The sequence below is a fragment of the Anabrus simplex genome, chromosome 2 (assembly GCF_040414725.1).
Source record: "Anabrus simplex isolate iqAnaSimp1 chromosome 2, ASM4041472v1, whole genome shotgun sequence".
In the NCBI taxonomy this organism is placed as follows: domain Eukaryota; kingdom Metazoa; phylum Arthropoda; class Insecta; order Orthoptera; family Tettigoniidae; genus Anabrus; species Anabrus simplex.
The window spans coordinates 847,831,320-847,854,747 of NC_090266.1; the positions used below are offsets into that span (position 1 = coordinate 847,831,320).

The window sequence follows — 23,428 nt, forward strand, 5'->3', positions numbered from 1 at the left end:
CACATTTTAAAATGAATGCAGTATTCAATACTCTAAATATTTTGAATATCAGGAAAAAAACATACAGACGTTTAGAACTATCGCAGGCTTCGATAGTTCCTGTACGTATCACCTGAACTCGGCGACTCAGAGACCACTCACCGCATGTTCAGCACGGAAGTCAATGAAGTACCACCAGCTGTCAAATGATTTCATGAGCAAGCAAGAATGATTCTCTTATTTGAAGAATGAAACGTGAAACGTGGAAGTATCGTACTTCTGAATGCATTATTACAAAGGCGGATATTTTCAACCATATAAGCAGACCTGAAGTGATAAGTTGTCAAATGACGTCACTGCTTACAGGAATTTGCACGATCCTTTACGATGGTGTGATTTGCATGCTTATTTTCTAACTGCCGATTGGGTACTTAAATACTTCCACCCAAAATGCATACATTATGATTAGAAAGGGGGAGAACAAACATGTTTGATAGCTTTTGCTCAATGTGAAGTTATTTAATATGAGAAACCACACTCACTGAAAGAGTGATAGTTGCATTTTGAATAGAAATGTGTTTAAATTAACGCACTAGTTGCACTGTCTCAAACTTCAGGCATTGGGGGGTCGCTATTACAGATTATCAACATTATGTTCCTTCTGCAAGGAATGGTAATATTTTTCTTCTTTCTCCCCAGAAATAAAACAGTATATTTAACAACTAATTCGTCCACCTCTCTCAAACGGTGAAGGACATTAAAAACTGGATAAAAGATTACAGTGTGGGTGTTAAAAGACAAGCTTACTAACTTTATAGTGTAAGACCGATGTTTCCACCCAAATGACTGTTGTTAAGAAAAGGAATATGAAAAAAGGAGCCTCCACTGAAGAGGCTAACCGTAGTGAGAATGGAGAAAATAAACGTATGTGAATAGATTACAACTACGTGGCGTGCGATTTACATGTTTTTACATTTTAGTCCCTCTTCTTCTGCTACAAATCGTTCTACCGGTCTCGTACATGTCTGGGTCACTGAACTAGAAACGACTGTCGCTGAACGGAAAGATAAAGAGGAAGGTATTCAGAGAGGACGGTTCATAGAGATGAAATGGCGTATGGCTTTTAGTACCGGGAGTGTCCGAGGACAAGTTCGGCTCGCCAGATGCAGGTCTTTTGATTTGACTCCCGTAGGCGACCTGCGCGTCGTGATGAGGATGAAATGATGATGAAGGCGACATATAGACCTACACCCAGACCCCGTGCGAGCAACATTAACCAATTCCCTGCCGGGAATCGAACCCGGGACCCCTGTGACCAAAGGCCAGCACGCTAACCATTTAGCCATGGAGCCGGACTTCATAGAGATAGTAAGATACGATACAATCCACGAACATAGGAAAACTGGCAATTGCCTAAGTAACTCAAACGAATAAGGGGATACTGCTTGGGACTTCTGCTGCACAACTTTCCACAATTCCCCAGTTATTCAGGAACGTATTTCTTATCGAAAGACCTAGCTCCATGAATAATGAAGAGACACGTCACGCATTACATGAGCATTCCAGTTATCTCCATTATTTTTCACAAAAAAGGTTCTTATAAACAAATGGATACATTCCCAAAATAACGACTAGAATTGCAGAAGATTATTTTAAATGTTGCTGAAAATGCGTTACTTATTTTATTTATTTATTTATTTATTTATTTATTTATTTATTTATTTATTTATTTATTTTTTTATTTTTTACGAGCGGTTCAACGTCACACTAACACATGAAAGGTTTTCAGCAAGGCAAGGACGGGGAATGGGAAAGAGCTATGATTGGGAAGGAAGCGGCCGTGCCTTAATTAATTTGCCTGTTGTGAAAAGTGGAAAACAACGGACGGTGGAGTTCGAACCCACCCTCTCTCGAATACAAACACACAGCTACGTGACTAGAACCGCGAAGTAAAATCGCTCGGTACTTCTGACATTTATGAAGCGAACGTTGATTCCGTGGTAATAAAAGAACTATGTTGTTAAGCATGTCTAGAGCATAAGTTATAAATAGTGGAAATGAACACAACATATCGCAGGAGAAACTTCAGTATTACTGCACAATAAAATTTAACCTCTTTAAACAAAGCTCGTTCATATTTTCAGCAATTAAACTGGTTTAACTACCTATTTTACAACGTATCCCATATAACATGTCCATTAATAAACCATCAAAATAAGCCTTAATCTTCTAAGGACGGGAATGTGGGGACCACGATATTGTTCTTACAAACTCCTGTCCCTTTGCAAAGAAAACTGTCCTTAAATTTTAATATAAACTAATTCCAAGAAGTCAGGTTTCTTTTAGAGAAGTATCTATCTATGCTGTGTTTGCAAAGTAAAGGTATGGGAATGAAGCAGGAAATCTTTATCTACAGATGTTTCCTGTCACTCGGAGCTTGTAGCAGATGACACGAAGCACTTTCCATACATGGTCCATTAGGTTCTTTACATGTTCCTCTTCAACACGTTTGCTTATCCAGGACCAAACCTGTCTGAATCATTGAAAAGTTACTTTTTTCTACGATATTAATGTTTGCAAACTGCTCCAAACATTTAGCATGCTGCATTCTGGCCTGGCATGGTAAAGTGTCATTAAGTCAAAATGAGACAGACTTCTTGCGCACGGAAATGAAAAGTAACAAAAATGAATTCGTGCTCCCAACTTATCCGAAACACGGGTGCCAGTTTTAAAACAGGATTACTCAAAACAAAGGAATAAGCCCAAAACACTTCATGGATTTAGCCGTGTCAGTTCCTGCATCAGGAAACAAGTCGCTGAAGAACTAAGAATAAGCTAAGCTTGATAGACCATGATTGGTAAGTTATTCTGCTACTGGTTACAAGAGTTTTCAACAAACATACATACAAACAAACATATGAGAAGAAAAATGTTTCTCGTCTCTCTGTTTTGGTTTGCAAAGAATGATGACTTCATAAAATATGTCTCTCTTCGGAGTACAGTGTTTCATTGGCAGTACCTTAATTCTAGAATGTTTCACCTGCTAGATCTCGTCAGAATGGAAACAGAACATGACACCTGGACTACGCTGAAATGACCAGTAATGTATTATGACAATGGTCAAAGCAGCCACAATTTAAAGGATTATTGAGACAGTGTAGTTAGAATCACAATCTCCTTCCATATCAACTTCGGATGTACCTTTCCTTACGACCATCCTCTCTCCTCCCATTTTTCAGCATCCTATATTCCAGCCAATTAGGACCATTAAGGGGTGGGGCTGGACTGGACTAACCATCTAATATTCTTCTTATTGAAAATGACTGAAAAATGGTCCCCCGTGTGATCTGAGATTGAAATCAAAATTCGAGGGTTAAAAGTAAAGAAAGAATGAAGCATGAAAACAATGAAGCTAATGCCAATTCCTCCAGGGGGTGGGGTAAATATTGTATGATAAGGAATCGTGTCAAGAGTAACCTAGGTTGTATTCAATTACAATTGAAATTGTTGAGCATCTAGTGTTGTGTTCATTTATTAATCGTACGTATGTAATTAGTTTCGGTTGGTTAATCCTCCGTTGATTATTATCAGCAGTTACGATGCATACAATATAAAGAAAACAAATCAAACACTCATCACATAAGCAAATTGTATTCAAAGTGCATTACGACAGGGACATATGTGAAAGAATGAACTAAACTGGCATGTAATCTCGCTCACTGCACATCCCATTAAAGAGGAAAAATTACTCACTGGATAAGATGTGATCAGCCTTTTTAATGAAAATGAAAATGTAGTTCATTAGAAGTACTAGTCAAGTTTATATGAAAAATAGACAGAATGAACGCCCGTCTCATTTGTCGTCGTATCTAGAACCAGAAGTCAATTTGTTGCGGCACGGCGTTAGGGTCAGGTAAAGGGTGTACATGCTGGCCGTGAAATACTGTACAACAGGAAGCAGAAAGTCAAATGACTCCAAACACAGGCAATGGAACTAGATTATTACACATGATTCTGTATCGAAGTATTATTTAGTAATGTTTATTTAATTATCATCTCGTAATCTTTAATCTAATGTTACTTCACTCCGTTCGGCTTTCATCCCCTGCTGTCTCATAAATGCTGGGAACCTTTAGCTTACAACTGCTGACTGAATCTAATGATTTGAATAATATTATTCTAGAAAATACTCGCCTTTCAACCATATGATACAACGTTCTATTACTATGTAACAAGGGGTTGATCAACTTGTTAGACTTGCTTAGTCGGTGCAGGAAATGGGATTACACTGTCTCTGAATTGTTAAGAGAAGTACAATTCGTATGCTATGTGAAAAACATATATACTTATTGTTATTCTGCTTCCCAGATCTATAGCCATACTTCAGTTCTGCCCTTAACAAAACAATTACCATTACTGTACCTCGATTTGAAGAAGTAGGATGCAATATTCTTAAAGATGTTAAATAGCTCCTGCTTTAATACTTTAATCAGAAGTTTCAATCTTCTCAAAACGTGGTATTCTCGTTCTTAAAATATCAATACCCGTTTTGCAAAATGAACATCGAACGTGACAGAAAACTTAAGAAACGCAAAACAATTATCGTAACACCAACACGCTAACCATTCGCTAAATAGCAATTTTGCCCATATAAACTAATGAACTGAAACATTTATTTTCTAATTTGCACCGATTTATAAAACAATAACTATGTTAGAGATCAAAATACAAAAATGTATAGTCTGCACTATAAATTAAATGTGCCGCAAATGAATAATCACTTTTAGTACGTTCATGATCATTTTAACTCCATATTGGACAACTACTAGGTCAATAACAAATGCTCCCAGTGAGTGTGCCCGCAACAGAATAAGTGATCCATAACATTTATAATAACTTTAAATTTACTCTAAATACATATTCTTAACAATTCTTAACAAAACTAATAATTTCTTGATAATAATCAAAAGTTCTGATTAAAAGAAAACTTTCGATGTCTGTAACCTTCACGAACAGTGAGGATATTTACTACACCAAGAAAGTAGTAAACAAACCATAAAAACACTGAAAGATAAAACTGAAAAGATTGGAATACCTACTGATGAGATAAATGTGTGTTGTGAGTGAGCCCAGCAAACAGTCTGAGAAGCGATGGAAAGTTTACAATCAACGTTTATCTGAACTATTCAAAAAAGAATTAACATTTTAACATGAAACATACAGATTGCTGTTCATCAGACATCACGACTATAAATTTAAAATTTAAGTGTAAAGAACACAACTTGCTGGAAAGCCGTTGGTAACTTAGAATTTGTTAACAATAAAATGTATTTCCCAATATTTAATAAATAATGACTTAGCTCAATGGAAGTGTATTCCAATAGTTTAGCAATTCATGACAGGCGAATCATTTATCGGCGAGTTCAAATGGAACCAGGACTCCAACCGAAATAGAATATTCCAATTACGGACAAGCATCCAGTTGACAAGCAGATGGGATCACACTTCCCCTTATTGATAAGATTATTTAAAATAACACAAAAAGTAATTACAAATATATATTCTTAAAACGATAAGAGTACCTATGATGAAAACTTAATAAATACGACCGATTGGGAATTCCCACCAATACTGCCGAGGGTCGACAAGTTATGAAGAAAGAAATTTATAATAATGTGAGTACTGCAGTGTTCGATGGAGCAATGTTGTTGTTACCGTAAACTGAATAATATTCGGACAGAAATGACAAAGAAAACCTCAACGAAGTTTCTATCCTCAGAAAAGTGGTCTGATTTAAGTTGATGGATGAAATATATCGTTCATCGGTTTATTGGTCAACCGGAAAAGTATGGTGATGGAATAATTCATAGTCTTTTAGTGTACCCCAGACGAGATAACATTTCGGAATATTTATTGTCTGTACAAAGAGGGTGGACGTTTAGAAATACGGTACATGCATAACACTAATCTCGTAACTGCTTAAAATGCATAGGACAAGCCAAAATGGAATGTTCAACTACTTTGACACAATTTAAGAAAAGAATACGCTAACAACTGATAGGGAATTTGCCATCTTGATGACAGCCCTAAATACAGATCTGTGGTGATTGACTGATTGTGATGGTAAGCTAAAACGACACATGCAAAACAATATATTCTAGAACCAAACCCAAACCAAACCCCATGGCACTACAGCCCTTGAAGGGCCTTGGCCTACCAAGCGACCGCTGCTCAGCCCGAAGACCTGCAGATTACGAGGTGTCGTGTGGTCAGCACGACGAATCCTCTCGGCCGTTATTCTTGGCTTTCTAGACCGGGGCCGCTATCTCACCGTCAGATAGCTCTTCAATTCTAATCACGTAGGCTGAGTGGACCTCGAACCAGCCCTCAGGTCCAGGTAAAAATCCCTGACCTGACCGGGAATCGAACCCGGGGCCTCCGGGTAAGAGGCAGGCACGCTACCCCTACCCCACGGGGCAGGCATATATTCTAGAAGTTTGTAATAAACAAAAGAACCGTCAAGGTATCATTAACGTTAGGCTACTGAAAAATATAAATCTCAATAAAATCTGTCACTCCGATTTGCTATATTAAAATTCTATGAAAACCAAGGACTAACAATGAGGTTATTAAAACAATAACCTTTTTAAAATGGGCCTGTAAAATACTTTGAATTAGAGTATTAATTTCACTTAGTTTACGTACGAACGCAAAAATAGAGTGCAGGCCACTAACATGATACATTTCTTTTAAAATGTTACGATTAGTTTAATTGTGTTCAACTAAAAAGGCAATGGTGAATTAGAACATCTCCCTATCATCTACGTATTAACATTCAGACTAACGATACACATAGCAATATTATTGATAATAACGAAAATAGAGTCACAATCAATTAATATTATAAAACAACATTTTTGGACAAGTGTGACCTATCCAAATGATCGGCAATTATTTTCTATCTACCGTATAATAGCGAGCGTTGCCAAACTCAGAATTTACAACAAATGGCAGAGGATTAACGGACATCGCAAAACCACAAATACCAGCAAGATCACGGTTCATCAACGTTTGTACCACCACACACATGAGACATGGTCAAGGATACCTTAGACATCTCTTCAGAGTAAGGGTATTCAATGCGCCAATGACACACGCTAAAGTGACATAGCGGACATTAATCATATGTTCTTCGCGTGTTCCAACAACATACAATTCCAGACCTTATAGTATAGACTCAAATATTTATACATGTTTTTCCAACCCCAGAACAGACATGATTATCATCATGTACTCACAACTGGACCCTACAAAAAACAAATCGTCCTTGCCGGGACAAAACCTCCTATGTGAAGTATTTTAGCTTAGAAATTTGGCCGGTAAGGTTCTGTCAGGTAAGGTGCAATATTGTGTGAATATTGTCAAGGCATTCTCGCTTTTCATGATGTATGTGCTGCGGGTCAGTATATCTCCAAAAATATTATTACAGGGAAGGTTTTGTCCCGGCAACGACGAAATATTAAAAAGTCATTCTTTAAAAACTACGAATTATTATGTTATTAGTGTATTAAAGTAAAGCTGAGTAATGGTCAAAAGTTAAATGTAAGGCATTAATTTATGGACTCTAGGGAAGAGAGAAGTTTGTCCGTTGCCTTTTGATAAATTTCATTATCAGAGATATTGTTTTTTATATTTTTAAGTGTGCACTGCGTAGCCTCTTCTGATTAAAACAAACTGGCTTCGTACAGCAAAACAAACGCACCAAGTAACTTTTCAACACACAATCAACCGAGCGAGTCAGCCGTGCGGTTAGGGATCGGTCGGCTCACCTACACTGGAGGTCAAGGAAATTGGGACCTATTTCTACCCATCTCTCATTGACCAAGAAACCAGTCAGAAGGGCACTTTGCCATAACTTAATTTACCGTGCAACTTATTGTCTTTTCTTCCGTTTGTATGGAGTCATTGGGCTATTCTTCTCAGTCTCACTCTCCATCGAAAACGTTTCTTCTGTCGTACGGTATCCCATTGGAAATTTTAGCCAGTCGACTGGATTTACTCCAAGATATCAGCTACTAGTCGTAGGATCAATCACCTCCAACCTACCTACGCTTCCCTACAGACGAATATCTTCAAACGGAACTCTACGATGAAATGATTTGCAACGGGAACGAGGCTTTCCTAGACAATAAGACAGAAGTAAATATAGGGTTAATTCACTATTAAGCCACATAAACAAACCCGTTGTGCAACAGCCCATTACATCTTTGGCCTCCCAATAAGACTGCTGCCCATTCAGAAGTCCTGTAAATAGTGGAGTGGGACATGGTCAGCGTAACATACTCAGCCACACAGAGTTATTTTCTGACCAGATCCGCTGCCTCTCGTATCAGTCAGCTCCTCGGTTGGTTTCACAGTCTGAGTGAACCTCGTTCCAGCCGTCAGTCCAGAACTGAAATGCCTAGATTGGCTCGGAATTGAACCCAAGACCTCCGGGCAAGAGGCAAGCCTACTACCCCTACATCACGGGGCAGGCATTAAGGCAAATAAGCCGAAACATTTAATGAAGGCTGGACGTAAGATTATGCTGATTTTATTTACACAATCATGTAAAAAAAAGGCATTCAGGGATATTAGAACTACTCGAGCATTTGGGAGGAAGAATATATTTCGAGTTGTTTTATCACTTCTCGTTAAATCGATCAATTATGCTGTTACCTATACTTTTCCTAGTACCTAATTAATATTTTATATTAGGCAAATAGCGTTAAGATTCCGCGAAATCTTTTCAACGATAACGCCTTTCATTATTCAAACTGTTTCTCGAGTACAACCAGAGTTCTAAGGAATGTGTTCCATTAATCAAAAGAACAACTGTTTAATCTCGTAATTAAACCAAGCACCACCCTGAACGAGTATGGAAATTGCAACCTTGGACAAGAATTACAATTTTCATCATGCTGTTTCTACACTGATACGAAAAATTATCTTGGCTTGCTTCCATACCAGGAGTTTTAATATTCCGGTTAACTCCACCAAGGCCCCTCCTTGGTTCAGACGGTAAAACGATGGCCTTTCACTGCTGCGTCTCAGGTTCATATCTCAGTGAAGGAATATAAAGTTAACGAAGGCAAAATGGAGACGAGGCGAGATTTCTCTGGACACTTTCATTCTATTAATGATTCGAAACTGTACACATCTGATCGGCACGAGGACGTTGTAAAGGCCGTGCCAATCTGCGCGTTACTATTTCTGGGATTTTATCTACTTCGTTAGAATCAGGCTGAGTTTGCAAGATATTTGGTCAGGCATAGATCGAGAGGGCTGGCGTTTCAGACAATAGGATTTGATGAAATGTATGATACAGAGTATGAATGTACTTTTAAATCTCTACTACAGATGTTAAGGCTAGTAATGTTCCAAGAAAGAAGATAAAAATTATATGAAAAAAATATCTCCCCCCCTCGCGACACAACAGCCACTGAAGGGCCAAGTCCTGCCAAAACGACTGCTTCTCAACCAGATGGTCTGCAGGTATTGAGCGTTCCATGTGATCAGCATGACTACACCCTCAGCAGTGTTACCTGGCTTTCGCGACTGGGCTCGCTGCCTCTCATATCAACAGCTCCTCAGCTGGTCTCGTGAGACTAAGGAAACCCCGTTCCAGCCCTGTCTAGAATTATAATCATTGGATTGGCTGGTAATCGAACCCACGGACTCCGGGAAAGAGGCAGGCACGCCAGCCCTCTAAACCTGGGGCTAACTCTGAAACAATAACAATTTCTATAAAATATGATATTCCTATGAATGAAGAAAAAATTAGAGCATATGTTCATTTCGGATAGCAATATAACTGGCATGTTATGTGTTTTGCGCAGCGCTGAGCAGCTTAGACAGCAGAGCGCTGCCCTTCTGGGTCCAACTTGGCGGGTTTAATCCCAGTTCAGTCCGGTATTATTTAAAGGTGCTCAAATGCGTCAGTCTCATGTCAGTAAATATACTGGAACGTAAAAGAACTCCAGCAGGACAAAATTCCGGCACCTCGATATCTCCAAGAAAGTAGTTAGTGGGACGTAAAATTAATAACATTATCATTTGGGACGTAAAAGTAAAAAATATAATCATTATTCTTATTACTGTTTTGTTTTCATGTTGCGCAGTAATGTTTCATTATTCGGTTATTTGTATTCAACAAGTGATGAAGCAATAAAAGAGTTTATTAGTAACATTTACAATACTGAAGAACATTGTAACCAAGTGATTACTCCTTTCTAAGCTTATCAGTCAATAAACAACATACTGTTTACAAATGACGCAATTTATCTAAGAGATTCATTATGCTGCTTAGTTTCTTATCTTTTAAGTTTCATCACAGGTCAAACAGCAACTGATTTAACAGAATGTTGAGAGAGCATTTTCAGTGACTAAGAGTTACAAGTTTTTTAATGCAATGGAAGGCCCCAATGTACTCGGATGACAGGGGGTTGCATGCCCATATGCTCTCAGATTTTGGGACCAATGCAAGCTGTGAACGTAATAAAATGCATTAAATTATAGATATTTTGTCACAGCCCTGTGATACTTCCTAGGATCGACGAAATACAATTAATCTGTCTCTGGCAAAACCTTCACACCGTAGGAGTACTTTACAGCCAACCTGAATGGTCAACGTAGCGCCATTCAATTCAGAGGGCTCTCGGTTCAACTCTTGCCCGGGGATTATAGTAGCATCTGGTTGATTTATCTCGTGCTTGTCTTAATATCCACACCTCACAGTGTGAACCACAACAGAAACACGTATGAGCGGACTACACCCCTTCACATAGGATGAATATGAGGAAGGGCATCCGACCGTAAAACTGGACCAAGTCTACATGCGCTACATTTATCGCATACGCGACTCTATAAGGAAGTGGTGAATGTGGCAGAAAAAGGAGGGAAAGAAAGAAAAAAGAGGAGATATGTGAAACCATTAGTTACAGGATTCAACTAGGTTCTCATAAAAGTGCATGTAATGTAGCCTTTATAATCATCATCGTCGTCACGGCTTCTTTCCCCAATTTCCTAAGGTCGGCATGACATGCGAAGGCTAGTACGCTGACCATTCAGCCAAGGATACGGACTAATTCTTTATTATACTACACTGGGGAAGAAATAAGACGCTCAGATGTCATCACATCTTCACACTATGTCATTTCGAATTGGCATCTCCTTTTACCAAGTTCGTTAGCTGTAGAGATTTCTAGTCTGTATTTCTCGAGAAAAAGATACTACTCTTGTCTTGAGGTCTACAGACGACTGTAGCTCCTGTTTCAGACAGAAATCGCAGATTAGTATGAGATACGTCGACGATGAGTGACATGCTTTCGATATCGTGTATAACTGTTTGTACAAGAGGGTATAACCAAATGCTTAGGGACTTTGTCCAAGATTTAATCTGGAATTTGCTTGGAATGGGGGAAAACCGGAAATAAAAATTCACTGAGAGCAGGAACAAAGAATTTGTGAGGTCAGCATTCAAGTCGCGAATACACAAAATTCGTGTTTCTCATTTAGGTGAGTGCTCTCTCATCTGAGAAATTCTTGGAGGACATATTTCAGAAGTGTTCTCAAGTGTATCTGTTCTTTTCATGTATAATTCATTCGCATGACATTTTAAAACTGAGATATAAGACTTTTATTTTGGTTGTAACTGTTTTAAAAGGTCATATAACTTAATCAAGCCATAATACATATGCATCTCTAAGAAAAACGGCGGAATCTGAGAGGCATGAGAGGCCAAGGCTTCCTACAAATGTAACAAAATACTTTAGTATAGTGTATCCAGTTCGGCCCCGCGGTGTAGGAGGAAACGCGTCCTCCTGTCACCCGGCGGCCCCGGGTAAATGATTAAATTATTAATATCCCTGGCCTGGGGATTGGGTGTTTGTGTCTTCCTTAATGTTCCTTTCCTCACATACAAAATTCTACACTTCCGCAATTCCAATTACACGCAGGTTCATATCATATGGTGCAAGTAGTGGCAAAAGATCCGCAGGGGCCGACGCCACGAACAAATATCATTTTTTTTTAATAATAATAATGTATCCAGTTGAAGACGAGCGTGACGTAGAGTTAATTCGTCTCCCTAATCGAAAGAGAACACTATGAGCAAAACGACCTTGCTCTTGTGGAGACAGTCAGTTTCGCTCGGAAGGATAAGGCGCGAGGGGAGTTCAGGTCCTCAAACTCTGTCCCGATAGTGACGACAAGGAACGTTCAACTAATGATCAATAAAGGAACTCGCAACAGCGTGTAAGGACAGAAGCAATATGAGTAATCCACTTTGGGAGAATCCTACTCGTATTATTCTATTGCCGTGATTATTGTTATTGTTTTTTAATCTAAATTCACTCGGCCAGAGAATTTGAGCCCTAACTTACAATTGTTGTCCATTTCAGTCATTCAGGGTAAGCATTTCTTGGCACCTCCAAGCGTCAGACCTACTGCCTGAACCTTGGCAAAGCATCACTTTGTTACATGAGATATTATGGTGATACTATTACATATTATGTAAATGGCTGGGACGGAGTATTTATTTCAGAGGGACCGACAGAGATTTGAGCAGGGGTTAAATCCGGGTGATAACATGAGAGATAGTGATGGACAAAGTAAAGGTGGGACAATTTTTAACGGGAACCTAAGATCTTTTTCTTAATTGCTTCATAGTCATTAATGAGACGTCTGAGTGCAAGCCTTGTCAGCCAGCATGTTCCTATATTCCTCCACTAACTGGGCTAAAATCCCTCCCAAAACCATCAAAATGCTTCAAGTAGGTCAGGTAGATGCATAAATCATATCAAAAGTTCCCTAGCTATCACATTATTCGACCCTGCACAACTAGGGGCAGAAGGAAAACTTATCGTGGTATTTAGCGTTTTCAGTACATATGTCAACAATTCTAGCGGCCAAGCAGATGCAACTTAAATATTCGTACCAGGTCTTTTTGATTCGCTTCAATATACAATAGGTGAGTTTGTTTTTATCTACCAATGAGATGATCGCAATGTGGTCACCCCAAACGAGCTTTACCCACAGAGGAAATCTGTCTATGGCTAGCTGGCTGAGTTGACAAGGAGACGTGTGGAAACTGGGAGATACGGAAATCAAAACATTCGAGCTAGCACAATAAGGAACAGGAAGAGTACTAAATGACGCTTCGCGTTTTTAACATTATTGCGGATCGAGGCTCGGCCCTTCCAATTAGAAACCAAACGCCTAATCTGATGTACCATCGCAACTCGATTACACATACAGTAATCAAAAACCATTTTCTTTGGGAAATATTCTCACCGTCCGCCCTTTCCAATCCCAAATTTCCTGGTGACTACCAGGTTTAGCTTTTCGGCGGTCATATGACTAATTACCATCGAAACTCAAGACATGAGACATTATCTTCTGAGAACCTAAACTGCATGTAGGACGTCCTCCAAATACCCGTACATTAACTTTTCTTTCTTTCTTTCTTTCTTTCTTTCTTTCTTTCTTCCTTTCTTTCTTTCTTTCATTCTTTCGGCGTTTCCTTTCTTTCCTTCTTTCTTTTTCTTTCTTTCCTCACCCAATTTAGCAGATCACGAATCAGCCACAATACATTGTAAACAAAATTAAATTAATATTTTACTATAGAACTGGAGCTCTTTCTCCGAGGAATACTGCCATCCTCAGCAAATTACTCCCTGGACAGCAACGCTTAAAGTATTCTATCCAATGCCAACACTGTGATTAGATTAATTAGAAAGATAGATAGATAGATAGATAGATAGATAGATAGATAGATAGATAGATAGATAGATAGATAGATAGATAGATAGATAGATAGATAGATAGATAGATAGATAGACAGACAGAGAGACAGACAGACAGATAGATAGATAGATAGATAGATAGATAGATAGAGGGAGGGAGGGAGGGAGGGAGGGAGGGAGAAGGGAGTACGTGCATATACTTTTCTTCTTCTCCTTTTCAGTCTTCTTCCACGTTTCCCACATACATGTGGGGTCGCAGGTGCGAACTGTGTCGCAATGTAGACATGACCCAGTTTTACTGCCGGACGCCCTTCCTGACGCCAACTCAATGAGTAAGGCTGTATTCTGTATTGCGTGTTTCTTTAGTGATTGGTAGTATGGTGTGGTGTGTAAATGTGAAGAGGAGTGTATAAAGACAAACACAAACACCGAGTTCCCTAATCAGAAGAATTAACCAGAAGCGGCTAAAATCTCCGTCCCGGGAATCGAGCGCGGGACACTCTGAACCAAAGGCTTCGACGCTGACCATTCAGCCAAGGAGCCGGACAATACGCGAATATGCATAAAATTCACATTTTCTAAGAGTGTTAAAGGGGCGAGTCAGTTACGGCGCATGCTTGTGCCTGATGTCAGAGAGACCGTTCATGGCTTGTGGCTAGGTCTATAAGTGGTAGACAATACATAATTATTCTGTGTTTTGCTTCGGTGCTCTGATATATTTTGTGTGTGTTACGTTTTCTCCAGAGATGAAGTACTCACCACGTCACTCTTCTCTCAAGTCGCAGATGGCTGTGTGGCACAACCGGATAGGTGGCCGCCTGCTATGCCCAAAGTTGTGAAATTAGATCTGAGTATAGTTCCCCGGTATTTAAGCGAGGCATGCAGCAGCAGATTTATTGGCATGTTAAAGAACCACGTTTCCATAGGTCGTTAAACCCTCATCATTACTGTGTTTCACTGGACATGAGCTGTATCTTATGCACCCCATAAACGTTGTCATGCTTAAGTGATTCATTAAAAATGTATATCACCTCATTAAACTCAACAGAAATCAAGTCCATTTCGGTGACGACTGGATATGGTGGCACTATTTACCACTCGCCAATGTTTTTTTATGTTCATCAACACCTTAAAAGTCCCAAAAATGGGCTGAGATAAGGAGGCACTATAGTTGTGCAATCAAAATTTACAGTGACTGCCCACTTGAAACTTGTGACTTTTCTAGGGAGTTACAATAATTCCATGTTTACGCGAAACACGATAATGAAGGAAAAAGAAGAATAAGATGTCGTACACTGTTCGTTAATTATTTCAATATTATTTAAGAACTACTTCCTGAAGAACACATGTCGTATGCAATGCATTCTATATTTATGGAAAAAGAGATTTTAAAAAAAACATAGAAATACAGTCCTGTATATCGGCTAATGGCATGCCCTGGCTTACTCGATGTGCATTCCTTAGACTTAGAGAAATTGTACCTGCTCTAGGTCGGACGAAAAACCAGGCAGCTATCACGCAGAGACCTGAGTTTCAAATCCCAGTGCTGTTGGAAGAAGTTCTGCGAGTTTACCTCCCTGAGGTCCCCAGATTCTCTCCGAGAAAATTCTGAGATATTCCCTCCCACTCCTAGCTCTAAATAGTTATATACTGGCGAAAGGGAATACTTCTCCGGTGAGGCAGTTAGGAAGAATAGTTTCCAAAACTAAATAAATGCTTGCCAGGACGAGAGGCTCACAAGGTGGAGCGTTTGCCCAAGATGGCAGGTTCGAACCTGATTACTTAGAAGTGTTCAAATACGCCAACCTCGTGCCAGCAGATTTACAGGCACTTGAAAGAATTCCTGCGGAACAAATTCCAGTGTCTCCTGAAAATCCACAGCCTGTTTCCAGTCATTCGAACGGGTCAGGAATGGAATGAAGGAAGGCCCCATCTAGCGGCGAAGATAGGAATTGTGCCGGCTGCCGAAACCTGTCGCACTCCTCTGGGGCAATGACTAATGGCTGAAAGGTGAAAAGAAATGATATTGGAGAGTGTTGCTAGAATGGAAGATGACAGGGAAAACCGAAGTACCCGGAGAAAAACCTGTCCCACCTCCGCTCTGTCCAGCACAAATCACACATGGAGTGACCGGGATTTGAACCACGGGACCCAGCGGTGAGGCCGGTGTGCTGCCGCCTGAGCCACGGAGGCCCTTCCAGTGTCTCCTAAAACCGTAAAAGTAATTAGTAGTAGAATGTACAAACAACGACATTATTATTATTATTATTATTATTATTATTATTATTATTATTATTATTATTATTAAATGACACTTATATTTTTCTAGAATTCCAAGGAATACTTCAATCGATCCTCCAAGAAAAAAAGCCTCAAAACATAAATTGTTTTAACTATTCTATGGACGTAAGGGGAAACACTGCTGAATAGAGTGACCTATGTGGAACAATTTGTACAGCCACCACAAGAATACAGGCAGAATTCCAAACAAATGGAAATGAAACCGGACAATATCGAAAAATAAGCGGGAATTACCATTAAATTCAGCTTCCTACTGCAGTTTAAAAGTGCCAGTGGGGATATAAGGATTTTCTTAGGGTAGAGCGTAGCTACTCAAACCGCGCACGCAAGTAGATGGGAGAGGTGGAACCACCCTGAAATATTTTAGCTCCTCCTCGTTCCCCACCTGCTCTGCGCTGTTGAGTGAGACGGCAGGTGCAGAAATCATTGTTCGGGAAAAGATCAGGCACATTTTATAATAATAATAATAATAATAATAATAATAATAATAATAATAATAATAATAATAATAATAAATACACAGAACTACCTTCATTGAAGTTATACATTTGCCTATCCGTCCCGAAAACGTGTCGCTGCATGAGCGCCACATCGAGAAATTAAGAGAAATGCATACATCAATCATCATGAAGGTAGATTTCATAGACGGCGCACTGCACTGAAACTCTTTAGACATTGGATTTAAGTCTAGATAATAAATTGGATGAAATAAGAAAAACAATTGTCTCAAATATACCTAAATATTCTGACTAAACTTAAATTTTCTTTTCTCTAGTCGTTCCATATCACGGGTCATTTGTCGTCTTCGAAATAAATGGTCGATTTATATGAAAGACAATGTACTGTAGGTACATTATGCAGCAGTCATCTAAATAAAACCGCAGTTGAAGTCCAGATGTTGACTTGCTGAGGCCCCACGTTTCGCTGCACACATTAATCAGTTAATCACAGTTTACGGGACGCTTTCCATAACCCACGGTTTTTAACAATCGGTTTAATGCATATCAAAATAGAATAAAAACACATTCCGTTTACCTTTTCATAACAGATAACTTGACTTCAGGCCTTTAATCATATTACACAGCAGATAATTCTCTAACGCTCCACTTTACACCGAGTCGAAATAAATGTAAGTCTCAGGAGCAAAATATACATGGATAAACTTATAATACATTGTCGAGAAACCTCAATAATAACAATAATAATAATAATAATAATAATAATAATAATAATAATAATAATAATAATAATAATAATAATAATCAATTGCACTAAAATCAAGTTCTGTGTGAGGTATATATTATAAAGAAATAATCATATAAAACGCAGTGAAAAGAAGTCCTCATGGAATTCAGTTCCTTGACCTAACTCCTTCCACGGATGATGCGACGAGATTAGAAACTCAGGTAGCCTTACACTTGTCCCTCGAAATAGATCACCTGTCATTGAAGCAATAGTTTTTCCCCACAATAAGTTACAAAATATTACAAGTAGGGGAGTTCTTTTGTAATACTGGCAACTGAAAGTTCATGGTGAGTCAAGTTAGGCGAATTCACGTTTATTCCTAGCTTTTTCTCAAGAATGCATAGCTGCGGTAATTCAAACAATCCCTTCTCAACCTCATGCAACTTCGGGCAAGTTCAACAGATAAACAACTATACGAACAATATTAATTATTATCCGGTTATTTGATCAATCACATGCCATACCTATGGATACCTACGAACAAATTAATAAGAGAATTATTACGGTATTTGTGAACTCATTTAAGTGGTGAAGCATTTCCAAAATTGAACTGTTTCTATATGTAAACAAGGTGAAACTATTAAAAAATTGGCTGCCCCACAGAATGTCAAGACACGTGGCATTTGTGACATTTTGGGAATTATTTAAATTTCCTTCCCTTCCATGTGGAGGAAAACCTTTTCTTAAGAGGTGATCTTAAGAACAAGATGGCGGGCCAGTTATGCGCCGTGACCTCGTTTCCCAACCTTGGAAATGACATTCAGTGAGGTAAATAAAAGTACTAAAAATTGTAAGCTTAAATTTTTAAACAACGTGACAGAGCTGGAAGTCAAATGAAATACATATATTACGAGTAATTTTGAAGCCTTGGGCATTAGTATAATTTTAAGAAAAAATAGTAACTCACCGTGTCTCTCATCGTGTCCAGACTTCGATAGCTATACACCAAGTCGCACATGTCTGTTTCAGGCTGTCAAATACAGGGAGGTCTGGACATACGTCAGGCTGACTTACACGCCCAGGAGGTGAGTTGATGAAGCCCTTGTTCTGCTGAAGCAGTGTGGACTGTGGATAAACCAGCGACCAGCGCTAAAGGTGTTCCAACAAACAGTCCTTCTCCTGCGTCAACTGTCTAGCAACTGCCGAACAGCACAGCCGAGAACGAGTAAGGCGGTGACCTCAAAAAGCTGTTGCTTTGCTGCTGCTGCGGTCTGCAGAGTTACCAATACAACAGCGGGAAAATACACTGCTTGCATGCCTAGTGGCACGTTCTTCGGGAAGTCTTTCGTTCAAAAGGCGCTCTGTCAGATGTACGAATGGAAAGATGCTCGAGATCTATTGAGAACGTTGACATGATCATTAGGACATATGAACGTGCATTCCTCATTAATGGGATGTAATCTGCTCCCTCTTCGTTTCGAAATATTGGGAGCGATTGTGGTTTCCCCGAGGCGTAAACAGTGTGTACTGCACCAGCCAGTAAACACTTAAATTTACTTGCATTGACGACAGCTATGTTAATTACCGGTATCCTGAGGGAAAGACACTCTCTAGTAAACAAATCACTGAACCAAAGATGGCCTACGGGGAGTGAAAAAACATCCTTCTGGATAGTACTGTAGCTCCACATCCAATGCAACCACGGTACCTAGAGGTGTCGCCCTTCACCCTGAAGCCATCACTATGAGATGAATATTAACATCGTCAGCACCGTAATGTAGAGGGGTAGCTTGCCTGTCTTTTACCCATAAACCTTGGGTTCGATTCCTGGTCAGTTCAAAATGAAAATCACAGGGAAAGTGATTGTAGACTGAGGGCTGGAACATCCTCATGAGACCGATTGAGCAGATGTCTGATACGAGAGATAGCAGACCCGGTCAAGAAAGCCAAGCAATACGGCTGAGGATATCGTCACGACCACCGCGTGGCACTTCAGTATCTGCAGGATATCTGGCTGGGCAGCAGTCTTCTTGGTAGGTCAAGGCTCTAATGGGATGTTGCCTCCATGGTTTTTAATATGTTCGCGCCATGTTATCTGTTGATGTTCTGATGAGATACCGAGGTGCTAAAATTTCACCTTCGAGGAGGTCCTTTAACGTGTCATTAAATCTAAACACTCGCGTAATACTTCAATTTGTTAAACGTCCCTTCTCATACAGAAAGAGTGATCAGCTGAAAAATCCAAGTCCCCGGGTAGAAGCACCATCAAACATGAGGAGTACATTATCATAGAGGTCTCTTGGCTAGTTGACACATGGAGGTTTACCTACACTTGACCAATAAAATAGTACACTTGTATGCTTTTAGAACGAGTTTAAATGATAACTTTCACTACAAATTCCCCTAAACGCTGCTTGGCATTATTCTAACATAACAGAACCGCTCAAGCCTATTGGTAAAGTGTGTACTAGAGAAATGTTTATTAAAGAGTAAGCCAGATGTATACAGAGTTTTCTCCGGTACTAAAGTCCGCTCAGATTTTGTCAAATAAATAAATAAATACATAAATAAATAAATAAATAAATAAATAAATAAATAAATAAATAAATAAATAAATAAATAAATAAATAAATAAATAATGCTGTTACGTCCCACTAACTACTTTTGACGATTTTCAGAGACGCCGAGGTGCCACAATTTTGTCTCGCAGGAGTTCCTTTACGTGCCTGTAAATCTACGGACACGATGCTGACGTATTTGAGCACCTTCAAATATCACTGGACTGAGCCAGGGTCGAACCTGCCAAGTTGGAGTCAGAAGGCCAGCGCCTTAACCGTCTGAGCCACTCAGCTCGGCCAGATTTTGTCAACAAGTGTACTAATGTTCTTAAGAACCATCGAAATGCTGGAAATCTGTCATGAAAACATGGTCCTTAAACTGCCAGTAAAAATTCAGACAACGAGTCTCGCACATTTAAACACTCTTAAATGCCAAGTGATTATCCCGATATTCGACCTCGTAACCTTTTTTTTTTTACCCGGAGGACCGGGGTTCGATTCCCGGCCAGGTCAGGATTTTTACCTGGATCTGAGGGCTGGCTCGAGGTCCACTCAGCCTGCGTGATTACAATTGAGGAGCTATCTGATAGTGTGATGGGGGCGCAGGTCTAGAAAGCCAAGAATTACAGCCGAGAGGATTCGTCGTGCTGACCACACGACACTTCGTAATCTGCAGGCCTTCCGGCTGAGCAGCGGTCGCTTGGTGGGCCATGGCCCTTCGGGGCTGCTGCGCCATGGAGTTTGATTTGGGTAACCTTTTTGTATATGAGGGGAGTACCTAATCAACTAGGCTTACTCTACACAGGTAGCATCCATACGTTGAGTCCTCAGACCGAACGCTGCTTAGAACCCTAACACTCCGTCAGCTGTCAAATAAAGCCTATGGCTCATTGAAGAGGAATACTAAGGGAATAAGTAGCGGTTTAGTTTCCCGTTAATATCCTCATTGAACCAGCAGCTGCTATTGCATATCAGTCTGTAAGTCAATTGAAATATACGCACCGACAGACTACACCTGGGTGTGCTTACGTGAGGAATGTTGTTACTAGCATAGTTCATGCCTCAATCACTTTCATAATGTTAAAGCCAAATATCAGATTGAGATCTGTTCGAACCCATACTGGAAGGCAGAAAACACTGTAAACACTGTGGTGGATCTGGGCTGAGTAATTATTTAAGCTGGCTTAAATGCTGATCAACGGAGCTCGATAGCTGTAGTCGCTTAAGTGCGGCCAGTATCCAGTATTCGGGAGATAGTCGGTTCGAGTCCCACTGTCGGCAGCCCTGAAGATGGTTTTCCGTGGTTTCCATTCTCACACCATGCAAATGCTGGGACTGTACCTTAATTAAGGGCACAGCCGCTTCCTTCCCACTCCTAGCTCGTTCCTGTCCCACCGTCGCCATAAGGCCTATCTGTGTGGGTGCGACGTAAAACGACTTGTAAAAAAAATGCTGATCAGGTGTGGTGCAACTTGGCACGCAGGGATAAGCGCCTGACCAACTGCACCTTTCGTCAGCTCGCAGTTTATTTTACAATTTTCACGTCGCCAGAGCGAACGAACACGGGGATAGAAAATAAGGGAGGCCCGGATATCGCATCCAGCCTCCGACTATTCCAGTAGCTCTCTCTGCCTGGCCGCCTAAATTCCAGAAAGTATTATCCCCCATCACTTCTCTTCAATTACGAGGGAATCTCAAGGCTAAACGCATCCTTGAGGAGTCAGTCGCAAAGTCTAGCATCTCATAGAAAATTGAATCCGCGCCCTTCCAGAGAGGGAAATGCACACACACCCCTTTCACCTCGACTAATTGTGTCCCGAACACAACACAAGCTTCTTCTCAACTGTATAGGCCTACATTTTGTGCAAGTGTTTTATCGTCGCGTCGACTCAGTTAGGACTTTTGGTGACGATAGGATAGGAAAGAGCTACAACGAGGAAGGAAGAGAATATGGCCTAAATTAAGGTTCAGCCTCAGCAGTTGCCTGGTGTGAAAATGGGAAACCACGGAAAATCATATTCAGGGCTGTTGACGGTGGAGTTCGAACCCATTATCTCCAGAATGCAGGGTTACAGCTACGTAACGCGAACCGCGTATCCAACTCGCTCGGTCAAATTACAAGTCTACTTCTACTACTACTACTACTACTACTACTACTACTAGCGTTTTTTCTCACATCCTGCTGAAGTTGTGGGTACGAATTGTGTCGAATACGTGACCTTGGCCCAGTTTTACGGTGAGATGCCTTTCATGACGCCAACCCCATGTGAAGGAATGAATTCACTCTTGCGCGTTTCTGTGGTGATTGGTAGTGTGACGTGTTAATGAAAGGGTGTGTATTAAAGCAAACTCAGACACCCAGCCACCGAGCCAGAGAAATAAACCGTATGCGGTTAAAATTCCTGACCTGCCCGGGAATCGAACCTAGGGCCACTTAACCAAAGGCCACTACACTGACGAACGTAAAACTTGACGTGACTTTAGTTGACTGTGCTACGCTGGCCATGATCTTTTTATACTTTCAGCGACTATCATCTTTACAATTTCTGTCATTGGTTAACATAGTCTTAACATAGTTTTCATGACTGACTTACATCATTAAAAATGAACAGAGCAATCTCCAAATATGCTGCGCATTATTGATGAAATTAACCTGACAGTGAAGAAATCTTGGTGACCTTCAAGAGGCCACAATGCTGGAGACCTATGTACTATCCCAACGTGATTCTTCAAAAAAGTACTTTGGTGACATTAAAACCACATAACAAATCCTCATTACGAGCTCCCGTTCGACAGCACATTCAAACTTCACAATAAATTTGATCCATAGCTCTGCACAGGGTTGGGAGACGTTCCGCCTCTCATGTATTCGGTTTGCAAGAAGAATTCGTTATTATTTTCCCCATGGGCCCTTAAAAGCATCACTTTAAAGAACTAAGCTTTGCGGTCAGTACCGTGGACTTGAATCAAAGGTGATTTAGAACGTCATCTTTCGCCATTCTTAGTCTAGTAATGCTCAGAGAAATTAAATTGTGCTCTAAACATTTACCTTTCATTCAAACTGCTTCATATAGTCTCACCTTCCTCACTTCGGCTCAATTTATACTCGTTCCATGGTTTCAATCCTTTCATTTTTGATATGGTTATTTCTTACCATTAATAAGTTAATAAATACATACACACCTACATCATAATTGTAGACCGGTATGCCTTTCAGCGTTCAGTCTGCAAGCCTCTGTGAATTTATTAAATGTCGCCACAATGCTGTATTATCAACTAGTGCTGTGGCCTCATTTCATTCTATACCTCTTATCTTTAAATCGTTAGAAAATGAGTCTAACCATCGTCGCCTTGGTCTTCCTCTACTTATCTTACCCTCCATAACATAGTCCATTATTCTCCTAGGAAACCGATCTTCCTCATTCGCCTGACATGACCCCACCACCGAAGCCGGTTTATGCGTACAGCTTCATCCATCGAGTTCATTCCTAAATTAGCCTTTATCTCCTCATTCCGAGTACCCTCCTGTCATTGTTCCCATCTGTTTGCACCAGCAATCATTCTCGCTACTTTAATGTCTGTTTCGTCTAACTTACGAGTAAGTTATCCTGAGTCCACTCA

General features: G+C 40.1%; 1 protein-coding gene across 1 annotated transcript in view; it reads right to left on the reverse strand.

The window, feature by feature from the left end:
• Window positions 1-18,437, reverse strand: part of LOC136863711 (DNA-binding protein D-ETS-4) — a 114,039-nt gene extending 95,602 nt beyond the window's left edge. The window contains exon 1 of the mRNA XM_067140069.2: window positions 18,217-18,437. Within this exon, the coding sequence (XP_066996170.2) occupies window positions 18,217-18,267 (51 nt within the window). The 5' untranslated portion in view covers window positions 18,268-18,437. The remainder of the gene's footprint in view (window positions 1-18,216) is intronic.
• Between the last annotated feature and the right edge of the window lie 4,991 nt (window positions 18,438-23,428).